This window comes from Esox lucius, chromosome 6 (genome assembly GCF_011004845.1).
Source record: "Esox lucius isolate fEsoLuc1 chromosome 6, fEsoLuc1.pri, whole genome shotgun sequence".
NCBI lineage: Eukaryota > Metazoa > Chordata > Actinopteri > Esociformes > Esocidae > Esox > Esox lucius.
The window spans coordinates 18,174,313-18,197,407 of NC_047574.1; the positions used below are offsets into that span (position 1 = coordinate 18,174,313).

General features: G+C 39.0%; 3 protein-coding genes across 5 annotated transcripts in view; 1 reads left to right on the forward strand and 2 right to left on the reverse strand.

The window, feature by feature from the left end:
• col17a1b (collagen, type XVII, alpha 1b) overlaps nucleotides 1-12,701 on the reverse strand; it is a 31,959-nt gene extending 19,258 nt beyond the window's left edge. Inside the window, exons 1-17 of one of the 2 annotated variants that reach the window (XM_010870130.3) lie at nucleotides 12,543-12,701; nucleotides 10,759-10,826; nucleotides 9,763-9,813; nucleotides 9,499-9,618; nucleotides 9,046-9,381; nucleotides 8,866-8,913; nucleotides 8,546-8,584; nucleotides 5,815-5,865; nucleotides 5,485-5,631; nucleotides 4,692-4,889; nucleotides 4,275-4,361; nucleotides 4,119-4,187; nucleotides 3,720-3,872; nucleotides 3,539-3,634; nucleotides 3,268-3,309; nucleotides 519-662; nucleotides 34-300 (exon numbers count right to left, since the gene is read on the reverse strand). In XM_010870130.3, coding sequence (XP_010868432.2) covers nucleotides 34-300; nucleotides 519-662; nucleotides 3,268-3,309; nucleotides 3,539-3,634; nucleotides 3,720-3,872; nucleotides 4,119-4,187; nucleotides 4,275-4,361; nucleotides 4,692-4,889; nucleotides 5,485-5,631; nucleotides 5,815-5,865; nucleotides 8,546-8,584; nucleotides 8,866-8,913; nucleotides 9,046-9,381; nucleotides 9,499-9,618; nucleotides 9,763-9,813; nucleotides 10,759-10,816 — 1,906 coding nt within the window. In that variant the 5' untranslated portion in view covers nucleotides 10,817-10,826; nucleotides 12,543-12,701. Of the gene's footprint in view, nucleotides 1-33; nucleotides 301-518; nucleotides 663-3,267; nucleotides 3,310-3,538; nucleotides 3,635-3,719; nucleotides 3,873-4,118; nucleotides 4,188-4,274; nucleotides 4,362-4,691; nucleotides 4,890-5,484; nucleotides 5,632-5,814; nucleotides 5,866-8,545; nucleotides 8,588-8,865; nucleotides 8,914-9,045; nucleotides 9,382-9,498; nucleotides 9,619-9,762; nucleotides 9,814-10,758; nucleotides 10,827-12,542 lie in introns of both variants that reach the window. The other variant, XM_020047415.2, reaches the window with a different exon arrangement.
• A 4,403-nt stretch (nucleotides 12,702-17,104) lies between these two features.
• Nucleotides 17,105-22,598, forward strand: sfr1 (SWI5-dependent homologous recombination repair protein 1). 2 transcript variants are annotated; one of them, XM_010870121.4, is made up of 4 exons: nucleotides 17,244-17,309; nucleotides 20,183-20,369; nucleotides 20,822-21,136; nucleotides 22,179-22,598. In XM_010870121.4, the coding sequence occupies exons 3-4, from the start codon at nucleotides 20,834-20,836 to the stop codon at nucleotides 22,368-22,370; spliced, it is 495 nt and encodes a 164-aa protein (XP_010868423.1). In that variant the 5' UTR covers nucleotides 17,244-17,309; nucleotides 20,183-20,369; nucleotides 20,822-20,833; the 3' UTR covers nucleotides 22,371-22,598. The 2 variants fall into 2 exon arrangements, with proteins under 2 accessions (XP_010868422.1, XP_010868423.1); XM_010870120.5 differs by lacking the exon at nucleotides 20,183-20,369 and having other exon boundaries at nucleotides 17,105-17,309.
• Nucleotides 22,599-22,604: 6 nt separating this feature from the next.
• LOC117594592 (cilia- and flagella-associated protein 43-like) lies at nucleotides 22,605-23,090 on the reverse strand. Its single transcript, XM_034292832.1, has 2 exons — nucleotides 22,927-23,090; nucleotides 22,605-22,780 (listed from the first exon to the last, which is right to left on the reverse strand). Exons 1-2 carry the CDS (start codon nucleotides 23,087-23,089, stop codon nucleotides 22,605-22,607), a joined length of 339 nt encoding a protein of 112 aa, XP_034148723.1. The 5' UTR covers nucleotide 23,090.
• Between the last annotated feature and the right edge of the window lie 5 nt (nucleotides 23,091-23,095).

A 23,095-nucleotide genomic window follows, 5' to 3' on the forward strand; every position in this document is an offset into this window, starting at 1 on the left:
TTTTTTATGTTGCATGTTCATGTGTGTACCAACCTCTGAATGACGAAGACGTCATCTCAGCTCTCAGCACTTCCTGGATGGTCCCCCTGAGAGCAGCGTTGTCTGTGAGCCCGGCTGTACCCGTTCCCATCCCAGTGACGATGCTGTCGCCCTGGTTCAAACTGTTGTCAGAGCGGGCCATGTCAGACCGGAGGATGGTGTAGTCATCGGAAGCTTGCAGGCGCGCGATGTGAGCATTGTTGGAGGAAGACTCAGCCTCTATCGCTGCCATTCGAGACTTCAGCTTCCTCATATCCTCCGCTGTGAAAAGACCCACAGTTTCAGAAACATTTCTGGAGGTGAAGAAGATGGTGTGCATGTTCACTATCACTGTTTATGCAATCCATTCAAGAACACTGGCCATATGACCAGCCTGTGTCTGTGGTTATCTCTCGATCAATCAAATATCAAATAGCCAAATAGTTTTTTTCATCGGGTAATATGGGCACGTAAAACCCTTGTCCCTGAGCATGACTGACCCAGAGCTATGAGTCCAAAGAACAGGCCCATGAGGAGCAGGGAGAGCAGAAGCAGGCCCAGTAGCCACTTCCACCAGGATCCCTTACACCCACAGCAGCCCCAACCACCTCCTCCACTGTAGTAGTCTCCTTCTTTCTGGATCTCTAACAGAGAGGGAGCAAAGAATAGGAGTCAGGATTTCAAAGTGAAGGTATAACACTAAAAGTGTTACCATTTACCAACAAGTTAGCTTTTTAAGAACTATCAGATTGTATTGTGTAGCATTTCTCTTTTGATTATTGCAGGTGTCTGTGACATTTTGTTGGACAGAATACATGAACACAAATGGCATGGTAGGTCTGTCATGAAACAATAGCATCTTTGATCTAACAAGCATGATTAGCTCTGGTGCTATAGACATGTCACAATTTTGCAGGTGTTAAAATCTTTCGAAGAAAGGGGTGAAGCTCTCAGCTGTGGTGCTGTGGTTCTGATTTCTTCTCTTTAAACATGTACTCATGACTACAGACCAATTGTGCAAAACATGAATTCTGTGTAGACAGGTGTCCGTAACTATCTCTGCCCCTCTGTGTGGCTTTATTCTTGTTAAAATTCACTGAACAAAAATATGAACGCAACATTCAACAATTTCAGATCTTGATACAGTTCATTTGAGGACATCAGTCAATTGAAATGAATGAATTAGGCTTCACATTACTGGAAATATAGATATGCATCTGGTTAGATGCTAACTGGATTTCGTTGTACTGGACACTATTCATTGACAATAAAGTTTAATCTAATCTAATATGCATCTGTTGGTTAAAGGTACATTGAAAAAAGGTATGACCACCATTTGCCTTTTGCAGTGGGACATATTTATTTCCCATTAAATTAATTAAACTGTTGATAGTGGCCTGTGGAATATAAGATCTTAGAAGGATCTTTTATTGTGTAGCGGGTTTCAGCATGAAATATAGTTTGGGTATATATAATATGCATATTCAACATGTATGGTACAACCCCGTCTCCAGGAAAGTTAGGACGCTGTGTAAAATGTAAAGAAAAACAAAATGTAGTGATGTGCAAATCATTTAAACCCTATATTAAAAATAAAATAGTACACAGACAACATATCAAATGTTGAAACTGAGTAATGTTATTGTTTCTTGAAAGGTATATGCCCAATTTGAATTTGATGCCAGCAACACGTTTCAAAAAAGTTGGGAAAGGGGCAACAAGAGACTGGAAAAGTTGTGTGAAACAAAAACTAAAAACCTGGTGGAACATCCCACTATTCGGTTAATTGGCAACAGGTCAGTAACATGATTGGTTGCAAATCAGCGTCCCAGAGGATGAGTCTTTCAGGCGTAGATATGGGGAGGGGTTCACCACGGTGCAGGCAAATTGTACAACAGCTTAAGAATAATGTTTCTCAACGTAAAATTGCAATGAGTTTGGGGATCTCATAATCTACGGTGAAACATTGTCCAATAACTTCAAAATCTATTGTCAGTGAGCACAATTTAAAACTCTCATGTAAAGAACAAACCACGTAAACAAATCCAGAAATGCAGCCGCCTTCTCTGGGCCAGAGCTCATTTAAGATGGACTGAGGCGAAGTGGAAAACTGTCCTGTGGTCTGACTAATATTTTTTGGGGGGGAATGATGGGCGCCATGTCCTCTGGACTAAAGAGGAGAGGGACCATCCGGCTTCTTATCAGCGCACAGTTCAAAAGCCAGCATCCATGATTTAATGGGGGTGAATTAGTGCATAAGGCATGGGTGGCATGGGTGTGAAGGCACCATTAATGCTGAACAATACATACAGGTTTGGAGCAACATATGGTGCCATCCAGAAAACATATTTTTCAGGGAAGGCCATGCTTATTTCAGCAAGACGATGCCAAAACACATTCTGCACATATCACAACATCATGGTTCCATAGTAAAAGAGTCAAGGTGCTAAACTGGTCTGCCTGCAATCTAGACTTATATATTTATATCAATATTTGGTGCCTTAAGAAACGAAAAATATGTTAAAGGAGACCCTGAACTGTTGAGCAGCTGGAATCATATATCGAGCAAGAATGGGAACAGATTTCACTTTCACAAACTACAGCAATTGGTCTCCTCAGTTCCCAAATGCTTGGTAAAAGAGTATTGTTAAAAGAAGAGGTGATGCAACACGGTGGTAAACATGCCCCTGTTCCAACTTTTTTGGAAACGTGTTGCTGGCATCAAATTTTAAATTGGCAGGATATTTCTCCAAAAACAGAATATCAAATGTTGAAACTGAGGAATGTTGTTATTCCTCAGTTTAAACATGTGATATTCTGTCTTTGTACTATTTTCAATTAAATATAGGAATAAATGATTTAAACATCATTGAATTCTGTTTTTATTTGCATTATAGGCAGCATCCCCTGTGTTTTGGAAACGGGGTTGGATCATTTTGGATATTTTAATCTCTCTCAGCTGTGTATGTTATGGGGCTAAACCGGTAGCAGGGAAAAAAGGAGACTGCATATTGTCCAGCCATTGAAAAACACAGACACAAATAAATCATCTTAATAATGGATAGCATGAATAGTAAAGGTTTTCTACATTTCCATGGATTGCCATTGACTACCTAGTAATAACACAAATTAGTGAAGACTCTCACTTTGGAAAATTGCTTGTAATTTCTATTCCCTACCCCAGTGCTGTAGAGTTAAGGAAGAAAATATATGAATGACTCACTACTCAAATATTTAAATCACAGGTACCTGCATATGTTGCTTTGTCTTTTGTTAAAATTGGTGATCCATCTAAAGAAAAAGAAAATGCAATATCAGCATGTGTGTGTGTGTGTGTGTGTGTGTGTCAAAGTAAAATAGCTGGTAATAGTGTTAGAATTGGGGTTAATTTTAAGCATAACGGTTAGTATATTGAGATTAGGTTCAGTACTAGGGAATATAGATTTCTGTTTTTCCAGCCTCAAAAAGGTTAGAAAAACAAAAGTGTGTATGTGTGTGCGCACATAAACTTGGTGCTTACACTGCAGATTGGACTCAGACTTCAGAAGGCGTGGTGCAGCTTCACTGTAGCTGGTCATCATTTTCTCCTTCTTCAAAGAATCACCAGAGAGTGACTCTGTGATAAAATTCAAATTTGTATTTAATATCACTTCAACAACAATAAAACATTTAACACTCCGATATTCTAGTAGCTTTCTTACCCCCAACACTGCGGACACTGGTACTGAACTGTTTTCCACTATCTTTAGCAAGAATGAGCACCTCAGTGTCTTTTTTGGCTGGAATGTTCTCTTTCTCCAGCACCAGGTACTTGAAGTCTTTTCTGTATGCATCATCAGTGTAAGACCTGGAGGCTGACATTATTGAACAACACAAACAGTATTTTATAACATAAGGAATTATAGAATAATCATGAGCCATTATTAAGTATATATATTAACACAGTTGTCATTTCAACAAATGAGCAATGTAATTTCCAATCTGAGAATAAAACATGAGAATTGTATGTTGTTGTGGGTTTTTAATTTAGAAAAGCAATTCTCTAATACAGGAATAATACAAAACCATAATATCTGCCTGATCATAGACACTTAGCTTACTTGTAGAGGTGGAGACTCCTGTGTTGACAAGACCACCACTATTCAATACATTCTTTTGCACCCCATAACCTACACACACATACACATAGACACATTAAAATGTACATATTCCTTATACTGTCTCTTGGAACCTCAAATCTTCCATTCCTACCATACCTGTCAAACTGCCTGCGTGTGTGCTAACCCCACTGGTGGCGAGGACACTACTGGATGTGGGTGTCAAATTATTCTGGAATCCATAGACTGTAGCAAGGACACAGAAAACAAACAGAATCATACACCAAGATTTGATGCTGTATGTTGTACGATAAACTTATACTTCAAATATTCTCAAAACTTAAAATAGTGCTATAAAATAGAGATTAGTTTGCTGTGAGGTGCACATTGCACTCCCAAAACAATGTGTTTTTGTGTTTAGTTTCTAATTGCCAATGAGAATAATGAAAAGTGAAGACATGTAGGTGAACTTTCCTGCGGCCAGCATCTCCATACAACTGGATTCAGAACAAGTTTGGTAGCCCTGAATAGCCTAGTTAGTCATTCAGTGCCAGTTTTCTTGTTTGGTTATCTCACCTGACAGAGAGGAGGGTGAGGTGGTGTTAAGCAAGGATGACCCCAAGCCTAGAGATATGTTGTTGGTGTTGCTGTGGTAACCGTAAGCGCTGCTGCCGGTAGAGGTCATTGAGGAGGAGATGGGCAGCGTCGAGGTGGTCCAGGAATAAGAGGACAGCCCAGATTCCAGGTTAGGGATTTCAAACTGCTCTGAAACTACTGGAAATAAAGATTCCCAGAATGTCATTAAGCATATAGCAGGTCTGGAACCTACGGCATCAGGTTTGATAGCTACAGTTCTGTCTCTGCTGTTTTTTGGTCAGCAGGGGCTTCCTTTGTGGAGTGTGGGGTCCTGACAAACTACTGGTGGGTCCAAATTCTCCCTCGGGAAGGCTGCCTGTATCTCAACACACTTCTCTGTAATAGTGCCTTTCTAAACTATCCTTTCAGTATTGACTATATATCATGCTCCTACAGACATAAACACACACACACACAATTCACAATCATTAAATACATCCCTGGCGCTGTTGTAACGAAGCAAAAGGCAAATAATGTTTAATTTAATTTCCCAGTCAGCTACTGTAGTGGCAGTGTCAAGTCTGAAACCTAGAATAAGGTTCTGCTTGGCACTACAAACAAGTGCCTTTGACCCCTGTGCTTCATGGGATAACCTGTAGGAAAAAGAATCCCCTACGTCGTTTATTTAACGTGCAACAAATTGGGGTTTTCTTTGTTAGGGGTGTTGTTATTTGGCACCCTGTATGTGTGAATGTGATACCTGGTCTGTGTATGCACTGCACAGCCTACCTACCTGACTGGGAGGCCTCTGCGACAATATTAGTCGGGACTGTGGCCTTCCTGGGGACTGGTAGTGTGGAGGAGGTGTGGGAGCGTGTTGGACTAACACTGTTGGAGCGTCCTCCCTTCAGCAGCTTTTTCACATCCTCCAGCTCAGTCCCTGCATGGAAGTAGTCAACCATTTCCGTTCCATAAATTGTATAGCCGCTCATCAAAATGTATCAGCTAAAATGCTCCTATTAATTGCCAGAACAATATATTAAAAATAATATAATTTCCTTTCAGAATGTTTATGTGCTCCAAATCAACTCCATCATGTCCTCCTGAAGTCTTATCTACTCACATCTGCCAGCAGAGGGAGAGGCACTTTGAAGTCTGGCTCTGATTTCACTCTCTGGAATAGAAACCCCATTATTATTGCAGAAGGCATGTCGATCAGTCTTTTCGGGACATTTAGACGACTGAAAGTCCTGAGGCTGAGTGTGTGCAGGATTATTTACTTAACACAGTCTCTATTCTGTTTGTAGATGATAGGCTTCTCTGGTGAATGGTGCTTGTTTAGGAATGTTATATCAAAGCATAATCAATGTCTACAAGATCAAACAATCCTTCAGGGACAGTTCAACATTTCCTGGAGTGGGAGGGTGGTTCAGAATTGGGAGTGCTGTGGATTTATTATTGGGCACAGGTTAGGAAATCAAGCATTTTGTTCCTGTTTTACACTCCCCAATTTTGTATATTTTTCTTAGAATTGCTTCCATTCTAGACAAATTTGCACATTTGCATACTCTTCCACTATCAGCTAGTTGATGTTTCTACCTTTGTGCAACACTTTTCAGCGTGCTTACTTAAACCTCAGGTCAGTATAGTCTACCAGTCAAATGTCTGCCTTCCTGCCCTCCTTTTTGTTTGGATTAGACACAAACTGGGGCTCACATATCAACTCACTACCTGCATATCGACATATCAACAACGTGCCAGCAGAGGGAGAAGCACTCCCTGAGACAGCCTGACCCTGAGACAGCCTGACTCTGAGACAGCCTGACTCTGAGACAGCCTGACCCTGAGACAGCCTGACCCTGAGACAGCCTGACTCTGAGACAGCCTGACCCTGAGACAGCCTGACTCTGAGACAGCCTGACCCTGAGACAGCCTGACCCTGAGACAGCCTGACCCTGAGACAGCCTGACCCTGAGACAGCCTGACTCTGAGACAGCACAGGGCCTCTTCTCTGGCCACACAATGACAGTAACAGTCAGGAAAAAGTTTTGTTAGATCTGCAATAGTTATAATTTTCTTATAACACATAAAACCATATATATCTAAATCCACAAGGGCATAGCATTGGAGAAACTTGAGAAAGCCCCAATTGAACCTTGTTGAGAGACAATAAAATGATCCTGTCTAGACTAGTCTAAACAACTGAATACTTATCCTCAAGGAAGTACAACTGCACACAACTGTAGGTCATGAGTGTAAGCTGCAGTTACATTTCCATCGAAAGCCCCATTATTTTAATGTTTCATTCGGTGTAAATTAGTTATGGGTCTCCTCTGGATTGATTGCATGAAATGCTCCCCACTCCCAATTGAAGTTTAAAGCAGAACGTGCCTTTTCTGTTGATGCTCCAAGATGTGGAATAGGCCACCTTTATACAGTATATTAGCTCCTCAACCAGTAGTGACACATTTAAATCCCACATTAAGGCCAATCTTTTTTTTCTTTATCATTTGAGTCAGCAATTGATTAGGAAGTTGTGTTTATGTCTGTCATGTTCTATGAAAACATGTTTAGTTAGCTATATGTTTTATGTGTGGTTTTCTTTTGGCTGTCCTAGACACTTCATCGTACACTACTTTGGTTGACACTTGTTGTGCTTTATGAATAAATGTGACTTGAAAGAGAAGTGTCATAAAACATAAAAAAGTGCAGTGACATTCAGAGATTTGCAAGTCATGCCTTCAATACAAGGTTCAAGGTGGGAAGACTAAATCACAATAAGGCATCTTAGGGGTTTGTGTTATTATGACAAATGTACTACATTAAGAGCTGTATCCATGCACTACACTTTAAATGCTCCCAAAGTACAACTTTCAGCTGTGGTATATTGGCCATATACCACACCACTTCATGTCTCATTGCTAAAATAAAATGTTTCATGGAAATGTAGAATATCAAATTTTCTCCTACAGTAGCTGATTATGGTCTGCAGCCGGTTTTCGTTATAATGTTGTAAGACAGGCAAGGGGATTTTGTTTGTTGATAGTAGTTGGCGAATCCTGAACTGTCTGACAGCTACCTCTGCATGTCACAAAACTATGCTGATGTGGTAATGTTGCTATCCACATTTGTAAACACAGTATTGCTACAATGACTGTTTCTAATCATAATCATTATTTTTAATCCTTTTTTAAGGAGCAGGGTCAGTACTTTCATACAACATTAGGCAAGGGTCATGCGAATATTTCTGAGCCATCCAGTCTGTCATTATTGCAGTCCTCCAAAGTATTGGACAAAACCATTTTTCTTAATTTTTTGGCTTTCCATTTCAGCTTTCTGGCTTGGAAATACAGTGACTAAGAGGTTAAAGTGTAGACTGTCAGCTTTAATTTGAGGGTAACCATCAATTTAGGATTAACCATTTAGAAATGTTAGCACATTTTGTACATAGTCCCTTTATTTTAGGGTTCTAAAAGTATTGGACAGCTGGCTTTACACAGCAACACTCCATCTTAAATCATCCTCCATATTTACTGGATTAGTGGAACAGTGCAGAAGATAGCCTCCTCCAACCGTTATTTATGAGGCATTCCTAAACAAGTGGGAAGTGAGAATTCGTCATATACAACAGTTAAAAATCATCTTGACCAACTTTCCAACTAGTGGAAAACTCCTCCTGAGACCTACACTAACACCAACAATCATAGCAGTGTTTAGAGCCAATCTTCACACTAAATTTCATGCAAATGCATCTGAAAGGTCTCAGAACGTACAAGTTGAAAAGAGAATTCCCAACCCATTAAGGCCCATTTTACTACAGCCCGGGGTCTGGTAGAATTATTGAATTGGTATACCTCTGCTCTGGCTCCTCCCTTGTCTAGTGGAACCTGAACCTGCTGACAAGATACATGCATTAATATTTTCATGTAGATTTTGACCAAGTTGTATTTTACAGAGACATCATTACAAAGTGGACAAAATGGATGAAAGAATATTTTGATTCAGCGTACAATTGTAAGGCTGCAATACCATTGTTCCTAGTTTGCTCAACAAGATGTTCACATACAGTACAAATGTGCTGGTTCCTTAACAATTGTTATTGTGCTGCGGACGACGGGGTCAAAATACAGACACATTACTAAAATGTAAAAAAGGCGTGATATAAAACAGTTACCATAGTCTTTCCGTGTAAACTCAGGGGAGGAGTTGCCACTTGAGCTCCCTGAATGAAAACATGTCATTACATATTAGCCACTGGCATTGACAACAATAGTTTACACACATACACAAGTTGCACACACACACATACAGCCAGACAGAGACACAATTCAACCAACAATCAACTCTCCCTTACCGTCGTAGCCTCCTGAGCGGCTTGCCGTATTCTTCCTTTCCAGGAAAATAGGTGAAAGACCCCCAGCTGAGGCAGAGCTCTGGGTCTTCCTGGATCCCCCCGATACACTTGTCTTCAGCTTTGATCTTGAGCTTCCTCCGGAAATTCTTCCATAGTCTAAGCCTCCCCCGCCTCCCCCACCTCCTAAGCCTCCCTCGCCTCCCCCGCCTCCTCTCCCTCCTCCGCCTCCTCCGCCACCCCCTCCACCTGCTCCATTCCCACCCCCCTCAGAATATTCCCGTCCCAGGTGGATACCTGATGAGGAGTTGGATCCTCCAGCATTGACGCCTACAGAAGCTGAGGGGGGCAAAGTTCACAAGTTAATCCTCCTGAATACTTTCACTCATAACTTATTGTCTGTGTTACAGTTTTAGAATATACAGCTGAAAATTGGGAAAAAATATCTCATCTCACATGAGGATGAGGAAAAATAACTTCCACTGCTGTTCTGGGTTAAAATGTTCTTTTCCATCCCCAGGCCTCCAGCATTGGACATGTGGGTCCTGTGGGTACTTGTTGATCCACTGCCACCCTCTGGTAATTACAGAAATACATGGAAGGTTTTAGAGATAGTTTGCAATAATCTAATTATTACAAAATCTGCATTACCAAAACTATCATCAAATGTCAAAAGTTTGAAACTGAATTCTTCTGAATTGAACAGTACACAAAACGTACTTGGAGGTAAAGATAGCAATCTACTTGCTGAAGTTGTAGTTTCTGTCTCAACTAGTGATAGAAGGAAAAATATTATTCACAAATGTGTACAGAATTTCAATTAGGATTTTTGTATGTAATTATAAACAATAGTGACACAATTGGCAATGTTACAATGTTTCAAATCTTTGTTATAAAATGTTATAATCCAATAGTGTATGTAGACAAAACATCATAGCAGTAATATCCCAGCAGCTCCCTGCGATATTAAATGGGCTCAGGAGTCACCTAGAAGTCAGCCAGAACGACATGCTTAGAGAAGAACACTCTGCTATCAACGTTAATCTATGTTAATCAACTACAGAGTTGCCAGAGAGCAAGGAATCTCCCATCAGCCTTCCCTCCTCCACCCAGACAGTTCTGTATGTGATAAGGTCCAAAAGACTCCTGACAATGGCCCGTTTGGTTAGACTCTCTGCTTTCATACTGTCTTTCTAACTCACACGGTTAGAGATTTACAAATGATTTTCTTGCGTGAACCTCTTACTCAAATCAAACACAGCATTTGTGGGCCCCTTCAATGCAATACACAAATGCCTTGAATCATCACATGTTTTTAGGTAGTGACAAGCACTGGGAAAGGGAAAGTCTGGGAAAGTCTTTCATCAATGAAGTTACATTATGTACCTCAGTCGAAAAATAAACATAAATTCCACTGAGATAAAGCGGTTCTGTACAGAACTGTGGAACAAAATTCATGCAGATGTGAGAAGCTGATTTGAACTACAGGACATATTGTCATTGGCATAATGAATGTAAAGCGACAATCTTGTTTTCACATGGTTCCATTGGCGTTGCATAACTTGAAATATTGTATTAGTGAAATATTCATTTAGGTTCACTGCATTCAATATTAGGTTTTGGTTTTAAGATCCAAAAGATTTGCAAAGATAGATAGAGTTTCTATGGGATTGTATGTCAAGAATGAATATACAACTGTAAGAAGGTCATTCTCACCGTTCCCCCAAGAGCTTTCTCCAAAGGGGTTTCTCTGTGTTGTTGTTAAATCATCCATCCCATGTTGTCTGTTGAGGTGAGACCACATCAAGGGAAATAAATGTTCAATGTCAACAGTGTATTTAGTAACTTTTCAAAGCTTTAAGTTGTGGTCAAGTAATTTGTTTTGATACCAAGGTTAGTGTAATGCTGTTTGGGCTGAAATTATTGCAACCTTAATTGAAAGAATTTTCAATTAAATTTAGCATACAACTCAAAGACATATTTTTTGTCCCTGTTCCATACACTAGTCAATTCTTTCATGAAAGCAATTATAGCTTGGGTTTATTTCAATGTAAATGTATACTAAATGTACTTCAAACAATAAGAAAATGCAAATTAAACACAGACACATAACAATACTTTCAAAGGGTTACCTGTTGCTATAGCTATTATAGTCTAACTGATACTTTTCCAGTAGATACTGAACATTTTATAATTATTTTGTCATTAAGTAGGCCTCTGACACCTGGGTTTGGTTCTGGCAGCAGGTCATGCTCTTTACCCAAACCTCCCAAATCTTCTGCTCATGTGTTCATTCTCTTTTGAAACTAGCTAAGTAAAAAAAAAAAAGATTTATTTTAGGAACACCTTTAGAAGCTATGGGTCAAAAGTCTCTAAGAGTTTCTGACACCTGTGGTATTTGCCCATTATCCCTGTGTTGCACATAGGATCCATGTTTTTTGCATATTTGTGTTTTGTATGTATATACATAACATATATTGTTCACATTGGTCATTATTGTGAGTCACTAAAATGTTTCTAAATAACTTAGTAAAATAGCAAATTTCCCATGTGTCCTTGGGCATAGAGAATATGCACAATACACTGTACATGCACAAAAGCTTCAGAAAGCTCCAGATCTTTTTGATCAGAAAAAGGTTATATACATAGCGAATTGAATTGGTTGAAAGAGAAACTGTGTAATCATAGTGTGTTAGTAAATATTTATTTTAAGTGCATGAAATAAGTAAATTGAAAATCATCCATTAAGCTATGCTATTCACAAAGGAGATTGTGTTCACATGAGTAAGCGACTAGGTTTGAATAGGCCTAAGGTCACAGATCTTTGGTCTGCTTTGAAGAAACCGTAGTAACAATAGAACAAAAGCCTTGGCTTTAAAGAGTTCTGAAGACAAAAACTACCATTCTTTCTTAGTGTAGGTTGTCTATAACACACCCACATCTATAGAATGTAGAGATTTCTGATCGCTTTATCGGTTCAGAAACCTGATAGAGTAGACCTCAATCATTATGCAAAATCACAATTCTAAGCTCCCCAACACCTGGTCAAAAAACAACAATAGCACGCACAATATAATTTATAAAAATCTATTTTTTTGAATGATCAGAGCAATATGCATTTTTAAATCCATCAAAAGTCCATGAAATGATCAAACATCTAAATCTTCTTTCATTATTCACTGGACTTTACATCTAGACTTACCTTTGGACAGAATGTCAATGAAGAAACGATAGAAGAAAGTTGAAGATAACCCAACCCCAAAATGAGTTTGTCCTAGTGATGTCCTAAAGTCAAGCTAATGTAACAGTAAGTTATGCCTAAAGCTACACAAATAATCAAGTTTTCTTTGGGTTAAAGAAAAATGTACAGGCATTCAATACAGCAACAAACAAAAATGATATTTGTACCAAAAATTTATTTGTATGCATTAAAAGTGCAGTCGTATTCTAAAACCTGAAAGTTCATCAAAAAGCAAAATATAATGATCATCATAGCCTACCTTTAGAATGTATCAATAAGAAAATCTTTACTAAACAAAAGTGTAGTGTAAAATAAAATCCAGTAAATCTTCTGTCAGTCCTACAAATATTCGTCAGGTAGTAAATATGGCTGCACGATACTGAAGTTTATTGTCCTCATCTGGCTCTTTTCTCCCCACTTTTCTCCATCTAAGCAGACAAGTCATAACAGGGCAATGGGGGTTTGTCCCAACCGCGCCCATTACTGTTGCTTGGGAGGTAACAGGCAGGTTACCAAGTATGTCTTGAAAAAAAACAGTGCCCTCGGGAATGGCAAATTAACTGTTCTATAACTCGAAACATTCTATCACTCTTAACGTTCCGTGTGATAGACTAAGTGGATAAGCTGATTATAAAAATGCAATGTTGAAAAAACTACTTGTTTTTGTATATTCCTTCTTTTCTTTAGGCTATGCATTTATTTACATGATTTATTATTCTTTATTTATTACAGTTTTACTTCTCAGTCTATATCAGTCTATTTCTCAATATTGCATACAGACACACCCACACACATGCAGATTTTTTTGGGCCCCTCAGGATAGTAAAATACCACCACACATGCTCGACTCTGAACAAGATTTGACTTATTACACTGTAATATAAATGTATTCCTCGCAGATGTATGAGATGTACTTTTCTAATTGAATAGTATTGATTTATGATCACATTTCAATACATTTTCCTTTAGGTTATATTTTATAATGTTCTATAGCTAGCAATTATTTTGAAAATACTTGTGATGCATGGATATTGGGTGAGAATAGGGAAAGATAAACCTGTTAATGAAAGCAAAATTACTTGATCCATTTCCACCAATCGCCTGTAGAACAAGATGGAGCATGTACGAATGCCAGGATGAAACACCTGTTTTAAAAAAAGACTATTCAGCCTTATTCAACCAGGGGAAAACCCTGGAGGTAAAAACCTCTTTTTTAAAGTGGACCTGGCAAGAAGGTCAGTATGTACATGCAATACAAGACCGCAACACAAAATAAACTATTAAAAACAATCATAAAAATCAACATTATTTTCATCAATCAATACTTTAAATTCAGTCAGAGATGTATTGGCAATGAACCTTGATACTCCATAACACACAGTATCCAGTTTCTTGAGGGTGCTAACAGAGGCTCGCCTATTTAAAATGAGAATGTTTCATTTGGGAGGCTGTCCATGCCCCTGCAGTCCCAGGTTTCATCTTCTGCTGTCCTAAGGGGTTAGATGACTCAGCTCCCATCCCACTCTTCTCAAGTGGGTACCAGTCTCCACCCACCACACCCTCTAGAAACATCCACCCACCCCATGACTCTCAGCGATACACCCCTCCTACATAATCTGCACTTCTCAAAAAAAACAAATAGTGTATTTAAGCCTGAGGCCCTTAAAGCACGTGTGAGGGTATGTGCAGACTTGAATGTTGAATTGCTAAGGAATCTGTGTTTGCGCCAAATTTGTCTGTTAATTGTCAGTTGCCTCCACTTCTTCAATTCACTTAGATGGCTGCCTTAAAAGTTAACCAGTTATGAACGTGGGTAAAATGTTGACACTGATGGAAATGAGAGTAATTATATACCTACACTGGAACATACTTTATTCCTTACACTACAATGGACATGATTTACTGGACTGACATAGTGTCTGATCAGAATTGCATGGACTTACCAAAAATGTAGTAGGATTACAGACAAACATCCCTGATAACAATTGTAGGCAATGTATTGGCAACAGTAGCTAGCTAAGGAAGTGCACAAATACAGATTAAGGGCCGGTTTCGCCGACACGGATTAAGCCTAGTCTGAGACTAAAACAACCAGCTCAATGGAGTTTTTGTTTGAACTTGATTGTTTTAGTCCTAGACTAGGCTTAAGCCATGTCCACAGGTGAGCTGTGAATACCAGCAAGTCCAACATCCAATTGCACAGCATAATTGTCATGAACCTGTGTTGAAATCTCCCATGAGAAAAAAGATTACATCTGTGTGAGGGGACTTCAATTAGCTGGATGTCTTTATTGTCCTGGGAAACTAAATACCACTTAACAGTAATTGAATAAGGCCTACTAGACTAATGTAGCATCAAACCTACACAGTCTGTCAGAAAGTGTCAGAAAATGCATCTACGTACAGTATATTGACTTATGTTATGCTTATGTTAATGCAATTATGTTAAATGTGAAATACTTTTAATTTAGAGGTCAATAATCAATACATTTCTTTTGAAAGCATTAAATATTGACATTATATGGGTGTTGTCATGGTACTGCCTCAGAACTTGTGCCTCAGAACAACCTCAAACGTCAGTGCTAGAACACTGGTTGGTAGATTAGTTTCCCATCACACCCCACAACAACAAAGACATTCCCTAGAGCTATATACACATGTTCATTCATTATTTAAGGAACTTTGTACTTTTGTGTTGAAATGATCATGTTTTCATCAATATTTCTTCTAATAGTTCAAAAGGCAATGTTTATGTTGATTTACCTGATATTAGTTGTTCTGATGGTCTCTGAAAGAACACTGTGGTTAAAGAAAATTAATCATGCACTTCTTTAGTTACATTCTAATTTCTGGAGGGAAAAAAAAACTTCTCTCCTAACTTCAGACAGGATAATCATCATCAACTGAGCCCCTCAGGGAGAATCCTCATTCAACACAGTATATCCCTTACCTAAGGAGTGTAATAACAGACGGCCAACTACTAATGTTCAAGTCAACACAGGAAAGAATTTTAATCCACACCTTTTTCCCCAAGGCTGTATAATGTCACAGCTAAAGCAAACTCACACGAATTGCAAACCATATGATGCCATATGAGATTAAATAATAAAAAAATGTTTGGGCTGAATTATACAATTATCTCATAACTCAAGCTGATAAACAACAGTGAAATTTTTTCATTGCCTATTTTAGCAAGGTGTACAATCATTTTTTAGGGGAAATATAAGTTCTATTTGAACAAACCTAACACCAGGGCTGGCTCCAGGCATAAGCAACATAAGTGGTCGCTAAGGGCCCCGGACCGCTAGGGGCCTCCAACTGCTAGGGAGCCCTCGACTGATAGGGTCCCCACAAGGGGATTTTTTATGTTTGATGGGGCTACCAATTGGCACAGCAGTGAAGCCAAAGCATTGAAGTACACTATCGCTGGGAATTAAATCCTTATGTTCTAGGCTTAGCTAGGCCCTACATATTTAAAATAATAATAAAACATTATTTTTAAAAATTTGGTATGCCGCTACCAGCTTTGCATACCTAGATGTGGTCAGTTTCTCCAATTCTTCCTTGCAGAACTCTGTCCGATTGGAGGGAGGCATCGGAGAACTAATCTTGAGGTCTATCAGCAGATGTTAATTTGGGTTCGTGTCTGGCCTTTGGCTGGGTCACTGTAGAAGATTCACAGACCTGATGCCACTGCAGCATTGTGTGGGCTGTGTTCTGGTTCGTGGTTATGCTGAACAAAGAATCTTCGCCCCCAGTCTGAGGTACTGCAAACTATGGATCAGGTTTACTTCAAAGGCAGCTGTATTTTTTCCTGTTCATCCTTCCCTCAAACCTAACCAGTATCCCAATCCCTGCCAGCTAGGTGATCGACACCTTGTTATCATCAGATGTAGCGAATTATATTTCAGGCCTAAAAGCTACATTTTGGTCTTATCAGACCAGATCATCTTTTCCCTTGTGATCTCATAGTCCTTTAAGAGCTGTTTGGTAAACTCCAGGTGGAATGTTATATTCCTTTTAACTTGTACTGGCTTCCGTCCAGTCAATACCATAAAGGTCTGATTGATGGAGTGCTACATACTGTAGATGGTTGTCCTCTAGGCAGTTCCTGAAATCTCTGCAGAAAAACTATGAAGCTCTGTTAGAGGGGTGATTGGGTTCTTGCTCACCTCCCTGATCAAGGCCATTCTCGTTGGTTATTTAGTTTGACTGGATAGCCAATTCTAGGAAGTGTTACTGGTTCCAAAATTCTTCCATTTCACAATGATGAAGTCCACTTAGCTCCTAGGAAATTTCATTGCTTGAGCATTTTTTTTATAACTGTCCCAAGATCTGTTTCTCAACAAAATTCTCTAGGTGTACAGAGATTTCCTTGGACATCACGGCTTGGTTTTACTCTGACATACACTGTGAAGTGTGGGACAGACAGATGTTTGCCTGTCTAAATAATGTCCAATCAAATGAATTTGCCACGAGTGGACTTAAAGTTGAACAGACATCTCAAGAATGGTTAAAGGACACAAGATGCATCTTAATTCCTTAATTTGGAGTGTAATGGCAAGTGTCTGAATACTTCTGTACATTACAAATTCCCATTTTACATTTTGAATAAATTGGCACAAAATTCTAAAATGTTGTTTTTTGCTTTGTCATTATGGGGTACTTTGTGTTGACTGACGGCAAAATTTGTAATTGTTCATATTTAGACAATTACCTTTTTCATATATCACGAGTAACTACAGGTCATTGTCATGTTCTACATTTACGCAAGAGACTTTTATTATGATATGTCATAACCCGGAAGTAAACTTTTGTGTTGTTTATGACGTCGATCGTATTCGTAGTCAGATTTACAATGTTATTTGTTTGCTAGGTAAGCTCAACTCATACAGGTTTACATGCCTAGATGTAGCTAATAGTAGTGAACGAAATGGAGAACACACAAAAGACAAACAAATTAACATCTGTGTATAGCACACCCTGCAATTTGGAGACAAGTCCATGTGAATCCAGTGCGCAAAAGGTAAAGACGATTTAGAACAACCCAGTTCCAATTTATGCAGCCAAGCTTGATTTCAAAGAAATTTCGCCAACGATGAGGGAGTACATTTATCAATGATGTGTGCATACTTTCAGCCTCCATGAGTTCGATGGAATGCAAAGTAACTAAAACATTTTCTGATTTCAGACGTAAAATATAGAAAAATACCCCTAAACTATTGTGTAATTGTTATTGAGGTACATTTCTTCTACAGTTACAGTTTGTTAAATTCAGTGTAATGCTTGTATCATTGTAGGGAGGTCATTCATTTTTTTTGACATTTTTACTTGAATTGTATAATTCAAGTCGTGTGTTCCTTAATTGATGCAAACTTGATTACAACACTGGAAGTGTCTCTAAACAGCAATTGGGAGCCAGGATAAAGTACACAGAGCGGAGTGGTAGGTGTGGGATTCACAGACAGCTAGTACACTGGAAATGTATGTCCGGGGGTGCCTTAAAGCGTGTTATTTGTTCTGCGTGTTAGTGAATTGCGTTAACCCGGTGTCGAATTTGTGAACAAGTGGTGGCGTATGGCTACGGACAACAAACATGTTCAAGTTCAAAGTTTATTGATCAAATGCATCGAATAACACAGCGTTATCCTGCACAATGAAATTAATGTGAAATGGCACACGACATCTACGTAGTAAGAATTAAGATCTACGTAGTAAGAATTAAGATTATATATAAGCAAAAATATAGCAATAATATACATAATGTAAAATGCAAAACTATCAGCAATTAAAAAATAATAGGATGGGGAATGTGAACAATATGGGTAGAATTATTGAATATTAGATATAGCAAGTATAGCAATATACAAGATAAATTATGTATAATATCAACATACATAACAATGTAAACTAGCAGCACTTGATCTACAACATATTTGAATACAAAGATTTTCGTGCCTTTCATTTGCCACCATAACCTCATTTGGTCAGCATGGTTATGCTTGCCCCTACGTTATAAGGATCTAAATAATAATAATAATAATACATTTTATTTTTAGGCGCCTTTTCCATACCTTGTATGGTGCACTCAAGGTCACCATACAAGACAGTAATCACAATAAAGATAAAAACAAACAGAACATTGCTAAAAGCAGAATTAATCGTGATGATGAACATTGCTATAAGCAGTTAAGTGATCATGTTGGATATATCAGTGTGAATGATGAGTTTTCAGACAGGTTTTGAAAAAAGTGATTTGATGTTACGGATGTTTGCTGGAAGAGAATTCCAGAGGCGAGGGCAGAGCGGCTGAAGGCTGTAAAGCCCATTGTGGTCAAAAAGGCAGGAGGTACAGTGAGGTGAATAGAAGAAGACCTGAGAGTACGGGTGGGTATGTTGATATGAAGGAGGTCAGTGAGGTACAGAGGAGCGAAGTTGTGAATGGTGTTGAAGGTGAGGAGCAGAATCTTAAAATCAATGCAGTACTTTACAGGGATCCAATGTAATTGCTGAAGAACTGTTCTGGTGATGATACGAGCGGCAGAGTTCTGAACCAGTTGAAGTTTTTGTATAAGATCTGCACACAATTTCTGGAAGCTAACAATGGCTCATGCATTTTCATGCATGGCCTGCATACTCACTAGACATGTCACCCATTGAGCATGAGTGGGCTGCGCTGGACAGAGGGCGTGCCAGTTCCTTCCAATATACCGCAACTTTGCAGGAGGGGCTACATCTCTCAGAGCAACGCGGACGTCCACCATGGTCACATGGATGTCCTCGCTAGGGGGAGCCCTCGAGTAGATGTTTAGGAGGATGGACGAGCGACGACTGACGTTATGCGGGATGTTGAGCCGGACGAACGAGCGACGAGGGATGCTGTGCTGGATGTAACATTGAAGCGAAAAGGATGTCTTGGGCATATTTTGAATGTAATAAAATGGATAATGAAGCTATCATCAGTCAATGCATTCGAAAAATGTAAGCTTAAACCTTACATTTTCTTATACCGAATAAACGCAAAAATTGAAAGATAACCTGTCAAGTTCCCTTTTATTTAATTATTTCCCCCTATTGTCACTTCAAAATAATGAATAACAATAGTAATTTCTACGTATCGAGTTTTAAATTAGACTCAATTTTTGGGGGGATTTATTTAGATGTTTAAAATAGAAATACAAATTCCCAACAAAACAATAACGGTAGTGTAAGTGCTACAAATAGAAAATAATTATTAATGACAGCATTTTAGTTTGGCGTTTTACTAGTGTCATTGTCACTACTGGTAGCATGAGGGGGTACCTGCAGCCCATTCAGGTTGCACAGGCAGTCCAGCTCCTCCAGGATGGCACATCCATATGTGCCGTCGCTAGGTTTGCTGTGTCTCCCAGTACAGTCTCAAGAGCATGGAGGAGAACCAGGAGATGAGCCTTTACACAAGGAGAGCTCGCCAGTGCCGTTGACCTTCTTGTGCGATACAATATCCACAGTCGAGGCCGTCGGCTTTCTTGCTGAAATCTTCCTCTGACTAAAATGTTTTCTCTGTTTTAATATATGAAATGTCGTTGAATACATTTCATAGTTGCCAATATTGTAGAACAGTCCACTGCTCACTTATGTAGACTTTGTATATTTGCTGTGTCATAACAAATGTCATAACAGAGTGTTTAACTTTTCTTAAGTATTTATTATCAATTGATAAGGCACTCTGTTTTTCCAACATATTAACGTAGCCACTATTTTTGTTAGTTTTTATATTTAATTAAACATAATATGATAAATCTTAGGACTAAATAGGGAATGCAGACTTCTCGAGTGAGCAACAGGTTGCAGTGCTGGTCCTAATGGTACCCTCCACCGGCTTGCATTACAAAACATTATTCATCGCCGTCCGTCTAGCTCAACATCCCGTGATCCTCCGTCCGTCCTGCTAAACATCCACTCGAGGGCTCCCCCTAGCGAGGACGTCCATGTGACCGTGCTGGACATCCACGTCGCTCTGAGGGATCTAGCTGCCTCTTCAACTTTGCATCACTATTGAAGCCTAGGAGAACATTTACCAGGTCATAGACAACAATAGCTCTGCGTGAGTCAAATGATGGTAACATTAGATGTTTGTATGGATTGTATCGATAACAAATGCTTTTGTAACAAAATTATTTGATGTTCAACAAGCTGATTTGAAAAAAACAACTCATTTAGATCACACTGCTTTTTTTACTGAATGCTGTTTTGGAATTGGAAAAAGGTATTTCCTACACAGACGGGCTGTTGGAAGGTAGACATGCATGTTGTGGGAGTTGTAGCCTATATTACAAATGGTTGTTCCCATTCTGCTTCATGCATCTTGTCTGCAAATGACATTGAGTGGTGAGTTCAAACTGTGGAATCCATATGTTATAGATGTGTTTATATAGATTGAAGGTGCAAATGTGAAGCTATTTTTAGCCTACAAAACAAGGATCCTGGGATCTTTCTATAAGGTAGGCCTAATGCTTTTATATTTTGTATTGTATAATAAGTGTCATTTTCTCTCAGCCAAAACAGCAGATGAGCTTTTCTCTGAAGGAGAGACTGAAAAGGTCGAGACGTTCTTTTACCTCTCCAGTGTCCGTGGTCAAACGTCTTAAAATCTCTGAAGATGATGACCAACAACCGCAGATGAATATTGACAACAGAAATGATACACAACCCACAGAGAATAGAAGAGCTGAAGTCCCTGGCTGCATGCCTGAAACATTTCAACCCAGTTCTACAGATTTGCTAGAACGACAAAATCAACTGCAGAAAGAGGTTAAAGAAAGGACAGAGACTCTACGGAGACTGAAGATGGTGAAAATGTACAGGGGCAAGGTAATTACTGCGCTAAAATTCAAATTGAGTCCTGGGTTCAAATAATAATAATGTTATTAAAATCACTTGTTTCTGTGTATTTTCAAATACACAGCCCAAAACGATTTTATTCAGGGATTTTGTTATTTAATAATAAAATTCCATCTTCCTAATCAGTTATTTTCTGGATCACTATTTGAAAACCATTTCATCTTTCTTTTCATCAAACATATATGAAACACCTTAAAAGCAAGGAAAAATGTATACTGGGTTGTATATATTTTTTTTTTATTCCAGGCACTCATGTGGATTTAAAGTTAAAAAGCCACACCACACAGTGTTTATAATGTTCTACCCTGCACATTAATCTTTCCTTGCTTTTCATCTATTATCTCCCCTCCAAGTGCATCTGTGGTAGTTTTACAATTCTGGAATACCTCTTGAAACACTTTCTTCTAAAATGTATTAAATACCCTTGGAATTTAATCATGTAAAATAGTTAATTGAATACATGTTCTAACCAAATCAATCCATTCTTATTATAATATTATTCTTTGACCAGGGGCAATTACCTGACCACTGTTTTGGTAAACTGCTAAGGGATGTAGCTGGTGAAATGTTGCCACTAACAGCAAACAAACTGGATATTATCTCAACACTTCTCTTCCACCAACTACAAATCCTCAGAAAGTCTGGAATACACATTTACCCAATATTTAGCCAGTTGCTACTAGAGTAACAACATTTGAGTACCATTGTTTTGGCATTGGGGTTATCTTCAAAGGTCAATGTTGAATGTTTGACATGTTACATGACATCGTCTCTTTCATGAGATGCAATTGTAGTGTGTGGCCTGCATATTGCAATCAAAGTCAGATAAGACCGGTACTGGGAAAACCTATACAAAAGACTGCTTTTGTAATCATGGAAGTATAACTCTAATACCTAAGATAGTATTTGTCTCCAGTTCTGGTGTTTCGAAAACAAGTTGTGGCTTAATTGGTGGTGAATATTCCAGTGCTGAAGCTTTTTGTTTCTCCTGGTGTCTTTTGTTCCTTCCCAGAATGACCTGACACAGTTGAGAATTCTGATTGACAAGTGGCGGCGTTGCAGCCAGGCTGCATTGTATGACCTCCAGTCAGATGTCCTTGTAGACGGCAAGAAAACGAGCATATCCCAGCTAATTGACCTCTTTGGCCTAGAGGACGGCATACTGCACTTTGACCGGACAGAAGAGGACTTCACTAGTGCGTAGACCCACATCTATTCTGTTGCTATCATCACAAAGACTTTTACATTATATTACATTTTACTAGAATGTTTCCCCCCTAATGCACTATTCGAAACACAACTCTTTAGATAAAAAGCATAACACACTGTTTGATTTCATACTGGCATTGTTTTATTTATTATTGGTTCCATATTTCAAGATACAAATGTTGTTTACTGTTCAGATTTATTAAAGAATGTAAAATAATGTTAATGCTTGTCAGTCATGTTTAAGCTGGTCAAGAACAGGGAAGGTCTTCATCCTCATGCGCTCCAACTTTGCCCTGAGGACAGCCACTTCCTCAGCCTGTGCTCTGATCAGGTCTACCAGCTTCTTTCTCTGGATGATCTCCTGGTACCTCTCCTCTGCATCACTCTCCTGGTTCTCCTCCATAGCTGAGCGGAGTAGCAAACAGCAGGACGTGATTATTAAGGCGCCAGTCAGGGGTTAAAATAGTGCAAGGGTACCACCAAGTATCCACCATCTCTGCATAGTACAGCTGACGTGCGTTGTAGCCATAATGCAGTAGACTGCTTATTACCTATGGCTTCATAGATGTGTCTCCTCTCAGCCACAGTCACTTGCATGTTGGCAAGCTGCTCGTCCAAAGCAGCATTCTTCTCTGCCTTTATTGCTGCCTGTCTGCTCAGCTGTTTGATCAGTTTCTTACATTTCTGAACATTCTTCTGGTGAGTCTTTGACATACATAG